This window comes from Aquarana catesbeiana, linkage group LG08 (assembly GCF_042186555.1).
Source record: "Aquarana catesbeiana isolate 2022-GZ linkage group LG08, ASM4218655v1, whole genome shotgun sequence".
In the NCBI taxonomy this organism is placed as follows: Eukaryota; Metazoa; Chordata; class Amphibia; order Anura; family Ranidae; genus Aquarana; species Aquarana catesbeiana.
In genome coordinates this window covers 80,915,380-80,924,146 of record NC_133331.1, presented here as the reverse complement: position 1 = coordinate 80,924,146, position 8,767 = coordinate 80,915,380, and the positions used below count along the sequence as shown (strand labels likewise).

The 8,767-nt window shown below is 45.8% G+C and overlaps 1 protein-coding gene across 3 annotated transcripts in view; it reads left to right on the top strand.

Annotated features, from left to right (window-relative positions):
• The first annotated feature begins 1,415 nt into the window (after nucleotides 1-1,415).
• The window catches only part of BTAF1 (B-TFIID TATA-box binding protein associated factor 1), a 234,766-nt gene continuing 227,414 nt past the window's right edge, over nucleotides 1,416-8,767 (top strand). The window contains exon 1 of one of the 3 annotated variants that reach the window (XR_012235669.1): nucleotides 1,416-1,785. Coding sequence is in view for 2 of the 3 variants with exons in the window: in XM_073596058.1 (XP_073452159.1) it covers nucleotides 1,772-1,785 (14 nt within the window). In the remaining variant the exon portion in view is untranslated. The remainder of the gene's footprint in view (nucleotides 1,786-8,767) is intronic. The other 2 variants (XM_073596058.1, XM_073596057.1) reach the window with 2 other exon arrangements.

The window sequence follows — 8,767 nt, the reverse complement described above, 5'->3', positions numbered from 1 at the left end:
GTGCCCATTAGTGAATGTTTGCTTGCTTCCATTCATTTGTGACACAGACACAGTTCTCCACTGCTACGCCTCTGACACTATGTGCGAATGGAGCAGTGGCTGGCTGCTGATGCTGAGACTTAGTTGCTTTCTGCAGAGAGAAGAGAGTAGAAACACCAGTGGCCAGGCTCCCTAGGCAGCAGTGCGCCTTAGGCAGCTGCCTAGTTTGCCTAGTGGTAGCATCGGCCGTGCTTGTGGGACGTTCCGAAAAGTCCTGCAAGGAGCATCTTTGGAATGAATGGACAGCGCTTTCAAAGCGCTGCAAAAAGGCGAGTTTTTAACCCTTATTAGCGCAAACGGCTGGCGCTTTCAATGAGTAAGTAGCCTAAACAAAAACAATTGGCCTTTCGTTACACTTTAAGGGCTGGTTCATGCTGCCCACACACTAAACTACAGTGCAAAATTGCAGGTGCAGTGAGCTGGCACTAAGGGGGTGGTGTGATGTGCATTTTACCTCATACAGCTCCCTTTTATTTTCCTCTTTTTTTGTAGGAACTTTATTTGAAGTGCACAAAAGTGACACTTCCTTGATGTCACCATACAGCGGTAAGGATGAGCTCAGGCATGTTCGCAAACAGCACGTGCAGAGCCCGCCTGGAGCGCTAATCACACGCAGTGAGACATTGTCCCGATGCGCGCATACAGAGATTGGGAAATGTCTCACAGCTTCCCAGTGCCGACTTCCTGGCGGGCTCGGCACGTGCTGTTTGCGAACACGCCTGAGCTCATCTTTATACAGCGGCGTGGTGACATGCTGCATTTTATTGCATCTCAGGGCTGCATTCCAGTGTCAATAGAACACATAGAAAACAATTGTTTGCTGTGTGTCCTCGTGTTGACCTGTGCAGAAAGAAAACGCCAGTTATGGCAATGTAGGTAAAGAGGCACTTGTCTAACAAGAGAATAGTCTCCTGAAGGAGGGACTAGTGGGAGGCATGGGTGGGCACAGACATGGCGACACATTTCTCAAGAGGGTGAACTGTGACCGGTCTGTACACGTAAAGTTTTATTTGTACAAATGTAACTTTATACTGTTTTATTTTTCTGGGCCTGACCCTGAGAAACTATTGTATGGTCTTACTCCAAGGTGAAGAAAGTATTGAATGTATGTGTGTGTGTATATATATATATATATATTCGTATGGTATTATATAATGTATCTCTGTGTGTCTTCCTCCTATATATTGTTCCTCCTCACACTCCCCTCATTCTCTCCTCACTCTACATATGTCATCATCACTCTGTCTCCTTCCTCTCTCCTCCCCCTCCCCTCCGCCCGGACACGCCCCCTCCCTATGCCAGCCCGATCGTGGAATCCCTGTCAATCCGGAGCCAGGGCCTCTGTGTGAGGGCGCCGCTGATTGGCCGCCGTCCGCCCATGTAGCCAATCAGACGGCGGGTAGCATGGTGGAAGGAATAAATACAAGATGGCTCCTCATATAAAGCCAGGCATCTGGCTCCTCCGCGGCCACGGTGAATTATCGCCTATAATCCGCTCCTGCTTCCGCTGTGGCCCTGAGGAGTGAACCGCGGCGCCTGAGAGAACAGGAGAGGAGCGAGGGCGGCCGGGGGGCGATGAGTGCGCCTTAGGCGGCGGGCCGAGCGCTGGAGGTTCGGAGTGAGGTGAAGTGAGAGGCGGATCTCGGCCCGGAATCTAGGCCCCGGCTCCTTCCTGGCCCTCCTCGCCCACGTCCCAGCCCGGTGTGTGGCCCCTGAGGGGAAGAGGCCCGTCATGGCCGTGTCCAGGTGGGTATGCGGGGGACACTGGAGCTGTATAGACGGGGCTCGGCCGTGCTCAGTGCTGGCCCACATGGGGAGGTGGGGGCTCTCCTCGTGATGGACTACAAGTACCAGCGAGCCGGGCCGGACTGACAGCTGGAGCTTCTCCTCCTCCTCTGCAGGAGACGGCTGACTCCCATTGGGACCCATTGTGGAAACAAGGTCTGATGTTGCCCCTAGCAACCCATCACTGCTGACTGGTTGCCCCTGGCAACAGCTTCTTCACCTGTGCGTCAGCTTGTCTGCAGGTCCACTAATCAGACTGAGGAATGCAGGGCAGAGATTAGTATTAATAATTAGTAGTTTATTATTATTATTCAGGATCTGTACAGGGGTTCTGATTGGTTGCTGTAGGTGACCATTAGGCTTTTACTTTAATTTTCGGCGCATTGAAGTGGTGAGTTATTATTTATTTAGGATCTGTACTGGAGTTCTGATTGGTTGCTATGGGTGATCATTAGGCTTCTACTTCAGTTTTTGATACTCTGATTAATTCGGGAACATTTTAGAGGGGAGGTTGTGATTTAAAGCGCTTTTTGTACTTAGACCGCGCTCAGATTTTATTTACCTGTAAAACCAACGAGAGAATCTCATTGACTTTCCTTTTCATTGAAGTTTAAGGAGTTCCAGCCTGACTGAGCCTAGGTTCCCACCGGTGCGTTCTGTGTGTGCGCACATCTCAGGTACTGCAGCACATTTAAATAGACTGCTGTACCCACAGGGGAAGTCCCTGAACCTTTAAACACTCCACATGGTGCTGCAGTGCCATGCAATTCTGTGCACATAACAACAAGGATGAGCATCATGATAACTTATTATTTTGCTATGCTGTACTCACTAATTAGTAACTCACAATGTGAGCTTCTCTACACTTGACAATGTTTATACCGTAAAAACCACTTCAATAAAATTTTGTTAAGGGGGGGCGGCATGGGTGTTTTGCTTTGCTATCAAAAGTGGAGGTGCTCTTAAAAATTAAAAGTATGGCTTTGGGTTTTTTCCTCCATACTTGGGTGGATGCGGCATCGGTCCCCTGGCGCCTCCTACACTGAGAACCGAGGGATCGAATACCGCCAGTGGCTCGGTTCTCACAGCTTCCCGAGCAGAGAGCTGCTGACTGTCAATCAGCATCACTCTGCTCTGCTCCTCCACGCTCAGTGGAGCACTGAGCTGTGTAGGGGTAGGGAGCGGCCGTCTCAGTGGCTCGCTGAGACTGCCATCACGACAATGGGAGTCTGGATCCGCCAGGTGCCTGGACTGACTTCTGTGATGTCAGCAGAGAGCGGATTTCAGTCTGATCTCTGCTGAAAATGGGTGGGGAGAAGCCCAACTAAACAAGCTTAGGCTGGACTTCTCCTTTTAAGCCGAGGTGCACAGTTGCGTTGTTTGGGAACTCTTGCAAAACTGAAAGCATTCCCAAGCCTCACGAAAACCACGCTGCTCTTTAGCAGATGCACAAGAAGTGCCATTAAAGAATAAGTTCACCTTTTTAACCACTTCCTGGCCGTAAAATGACGGCCCTCCAGAACGACCGCTCTCGTGCACCTGTGGGTGTGTGCATCACGGCGATCGGTGGTGACGCGAGTAGAGGAGAGCTGATCAGCTGCTCTCCTGATGGGGGGGTGGGGGTTGTGCTGTTCATCAGCGCAGCCCCCCCCCCTCGGATGCCCGCCCAGGACCACCAGAATGCCGCCAGATCACCAGGGAGGCCACCACACTGGACCACCTGGTATGCCACCCTAGATCACCAGACAGCTGCCAATCAGTGCCCATCCCCAATGCCTGCCAGTGCCATCAGTGATCCCTAACAATGCCGTCTATCAGTGCCACTCATAAGTACCCATCAGTGCAGCCTTTCAGTGCCACGTATCAATGCTACATTTCAGTGCCGCCTACCAGTGCCCATAGTCAGTGCCACCTCATCGGTGCTGCCTTATTAGTGCCCATCAGTGAAGGAGAAAACGTACTTATTTTATAAAATTTTATAAAAGAAACTAAAATTTTGATAAAGGTCTTTTTTTTTATTTGTTTAGCAACAAATAAAAAATGCAGAGGTGATCAAATACCACCAAAAGAAAGCTCTATTTGTGAGAACACAATGATAAAAATTCTGTTTCGGTACAGTGTAGCATGACCACACAATAGTCATTTAAACAGCGCTGAAAGCTGAAAATTGGCTTGGGCAGGAAGGGGGAGAAATACATTGTATTTCTTGCTGATTTTATCAGAACTGGGACAAGGAAAATTGTAGGTTGTGTGCTCTTCATAGCCACCAGTGACTCCTCTTTTGAGCTACACAGAACCTGGTTGTTACTGAAGACCACTTCACTTTTGTCCTAGATTCCTTTTGATCCACTTGTTTTATTTCAGACTTTGTGGGTCATGAGATTTTTTTTTTGCCTCAGTTTCAGGAGGAATTCTTATTGGATCTCCTGCACTTAACCTCTTTCTGTTTTTTGTTTTGGTGGTTTTATTTTTTATGAACTCTGCTTATGGATTGCAGAGCATATTCTGGCAGAGCTGTAAACCTGGCTTCCCTGGTATGCACCTCCCCAAGGTTGCATACATCCTGGGCATTTAGCGCCTGTGTGTCCAATCCCAGCATGCCCATGCAATATAGAATGAAATATGCTGCAGCTGGACACTGTGCCAAGTGTTACTCATGTTTAGGGCTGTATTGGATCTAGGAACACATGCCCGTATTGCAGGTATTCTGTGTTCTCATCATGCACCCCTGAAGATATAGAGCCCTAACTTTAGTACCACTTGGTACAGCATCCAGATAAGGCACATCGCAGCCTGTTATAGACTGACAAGCTGCAGGAACCGGGGGCTGGACACTGCACCTGTGACTCCTGGGTGCACAAAAACCCTCGGACTGGAATGACTGGCTAAAGGCCCAGTTGCATCTGACCTAAAGCTCATTGGTCCTGAAAGGATAGTGCTCAGAATTTGTGGGGTTGTTAGTTGGTCAATTTTTTAAATGCAGGGGTTAGTTTGGTCACATTGACCAGCCCTTAGGTTGGCACTCTTGCACTTGGTGGATCCTGGGCGATTGATGTACGTACTGTATGCTCGCCATAAACACAGTTGGTTTGGTTGTCGGTTATAGCCGACACTTTGACTTTAATTGCAGCTGAAACGTGTTTATCTGTGAAGCAGACATCAAAATACTTTAGCTATATGCAAGCAGATGTTCCTTCTACTAAAAAAAAAAAAAAAAAAGGAAAAAAAAGTGATTTCTACGTTCCCTGTAGTACCTTGCTGGACTAGTTAATGCTGGCTTATCGTTGGTCCCTTCTGTTGGTTACAGAGCTTGTCAGTGGTGTGTTTTCATGCTTCTTCCTATAATGGGGTTAATCAGTAGGGAGTATGCATGCTGCCCTCAGATATGTTCTTCTGCCAAATGAGCATTTCCTACAGACTGCAGATGACTCTGTAGAAGCTGCACCTATTGCCGTTTCCCTTCCAGCGTTCATATGTTTACATTAACGTGCATAGCAGTGGGGGCCTTAGTTGGCTAAGAATATGTCATTTCCACTTGCTTGTGCCATATGTCTCCTACAGTAACCTTGTGTGAATTGTATATGTGTTTAACATTTTGTTCTCTTAAAAATGGTTGTGTTCTTTTTGTATATTTTTGAGGTTGTGTATAATAATGAATATGGGATCACACATGAGCACTTTTTCTGTGTGTCCTTGGCCTTACATTTTGCACACCCTGAATGTTGTTTAACTGCTTGCCGACCAGCTCACGCCGATATAAGTCGGCAGAAGGGCACATACAGGCATATTAACGTACATGTACGTTGCCCTTTAAAAAGTGGCTTGAGCGCGCCCGTCACTAGCTCCGTGAGTGTGATCGCGTGTCCCGCGGACTCTGTGTCCACGGGGTTACCCGCGATTGTCTCACGGAGAGGAAGAACAGGGTAATGACGATGTAAACAAGCATTTCCCTGTTCTGACTAGTGACAGGACACTGATCACAGCTCTCTGTAATCAGGAGAAGTGATCAGTGTCGTGTCACACATAGCCCATCCCCCACCCTCCACAGTTAGAATCACTCCCTAGGACACGCTTAACCCCTACAGCTCACCCTAGTGGTTAACCCCTTCGCTGCCAGTCACATTTACACAGTAATCAATGCATTTTTAATCACACTAATCGCTGTATAAATGTGAATGGTCCCAAATCGGCACCAAAAGTGTCCGATCTGTCCTCCATAATGTTGCAGTCACGATAAAGATCGCTGCCATTACTAGTAAAAAATTATTAATAAAAATTCCATAAAACTATCCCCTATTTTGTAGACGCTATAACTTTTGATCAAACGCTTATTGCGATATTTATTTATTTATTTATTTATTTTACCAAAAATGTGTTGAATACGTATCGGCCTAAACTGAGGGGGAAAAAAAGTTTTTATATACTTCTTTTTTTTTTTTTTTTTTGGGATATTTATTATTGTCAGCCAAATGGTCCGGGCCTGAAGTGGTTAAGTTGCACCTCGCATAGGTTTTGGAGATCAACCACTCGGAGGAACCTGGTAGTATAGAGTCGTTAGTCTGAGCAGTGCCCCTTATCCTGGCATATACAGCCTAATGACCTCGATGCCTGACTTTGAGCTCCACCTTGTCCCTCTCTACTACACCATGTGAGTGAAAATATTGACCCATTGAGGGGTGAGATGCTTTTAAGATGGAGAAGTTGAGACACCTGTTTAGCATCTATCTGGATTGGAGTTTCTCAGGAACCTAGGGGTGAATATGGACTACCAGGCTGGCATTGTCGGGTATTTTGTGGTATAAATATACCGCGCTAAGTGCCACAAATGTTAAATATCACATATGAATACTGATGCGACTTTGAAAAATCGCTAAAGTCCCATGCAGATAATTTACGCTGAGTGCCACAAAGATAATTTCGATATCACATTTGAAACCTGGTGCGTGGGTTGTTTTTTTTTTTTTTTTTTTTCTCGCTAGAAAGTCCTATACAGAAGATTTGTTGTAAACTTGAAGCAATAAAAAGTTCCAAATTAAAGTGCTCGTGCTCTACAAAGTGGATATGGATCCGTGCTTGATATGTGCTCACAGGACAGTGCCCCCACATGGATGTGAACTCACCCCTCCAAGTGAACCAACTATTTCTAGTTTGGTCAAACACGCATGTGGGGCAGTCCCCGTGGATATTCTGTGGACTGATGTGGTTCGGGATCGATACTTCCTCATATGACTGGATATGATAAAGAGGGCCTCATTCCTCTATATACTCTGTGAACAACTTCCTGAAGACGGGCTGTTTGGCTGAAACGTGCGTAGAGGTTGGTCCGCAGCATCGTGTGATCGTGACACACTTCCGGTCTCGGAAATCGACCAGTATACCGCGGCAGCATACCACTGCATTTGGGCAGATTTCCTGGGAACTTGCCTGTTGTTAACACCGGGTGCCAGGTTTACAGGCACCTTTACATGTGAGTTTAATTACTATGCTTTTTATATGGAATAAATGTTTTAAAAACGTTGCTACGCAATTAGGCTTTTTCTGTGATTTGCATGAGGAACATCTACCCCAAACACTAGTATATAGAGGAATGAGGCCCTCTTTATCATATCCAGTCATATGAGGAAGTATTGATCCTGAACCACATCAGTCCACAGAAAATCCACAGGGACTGCCCACATGCGTGTTTGACCAAACTAGAAATGGTGAAATAGTTGGTCCATTTGGATGGGTGAGTTCACACCTATGTAGGGGCACTGTCCTGTGAGCACACATCCACTTTGTAGAGCATGAGCACGTTAATTGGGATTTGGAACTTCATTGCTTCAAGTTTACTGATGTTTGCAACAAATCATCTGTATGGGACTTTCTAGCGATTCCCCCCACCAGGTTTCAAATGTGATATCCATTTAATCTTTGTGGCACTCAACATAAATTATCTGCATGGGACTTTTTAGCAATCTTTTTTTCAAAGTCGCATCAGATTTCATATGTGATATTAAACATTTGTGGCACTTAGCGCGGTATATTTTATTTATTTTTATTATTAGTAGAATTTTCACTTGCAAGGTCTTATTCACTGCAGCTGTTAATTTATATGGTATCACTTCTTCATACCAATAGTTAGATTCTTTTGGCGCTTTGGATTTTTTAATTTTAGGGTATTTTGTGGTGCGTACTTTTTAAATCTAAGAGCAAAAATGTTGATCTCGGACCAGTTCATTGTAGAGTCCAGGTATGCATCAAGGCCTTTGTGCTTTTGAGCTTAACGCTGGACACACACTGATAGGTTTTTCGTAGATTGAATTATTCAAACAGACTTGGCCAGTGTTATCCTAAAGTACATCAAAATTTTGTTTTGCTTTTTTAAGTTTTTTGGAATGAATGGAATTTCTGGAATGTAAACCACATTCACTGTTTGAGAGAAATTTTCCATCCTGCTGCTTCGAATTTTCTTGTCACTGGTGGAAAATGATCATCAATTTGACACCATCGGCCTTTAGAGAACAGTTTTTTGAACGTTTCGAAAAGTAATATTTTCAAGTGGAACTCAGTAAACCTCCTGAACAATGTAGGCTGCTTGGCTCAGCCTGTCTGAAGTAGCAAACGAATACATAGGAAAGCACCATACATAGGAAAGCACCAGTGCCCTCGGGGGGGGGGGGGGGGGGGGGTTGAGGTGTGACAGTTGCTGTATTGTCAGGGAGGTAACTGGTTACAGCACTACATGAGGTTCATTCATATGTGGTGATTGTTTTTGTTAGTGTTCATGCTGGGCTAGCCGACGTGGGCCTTTTCAAGGGCAGCTTCAGCCAAAATCTAGACCGGTTATGAAATAGGTGATTGGATTTTCTGATGGCTTCCCTTCCATGTTACAGCTTTTGGGCCTCATGCACACTGGGAGATTAAAATAATGGTATAAAAACACCAGTAGCTTTGCAGTGAG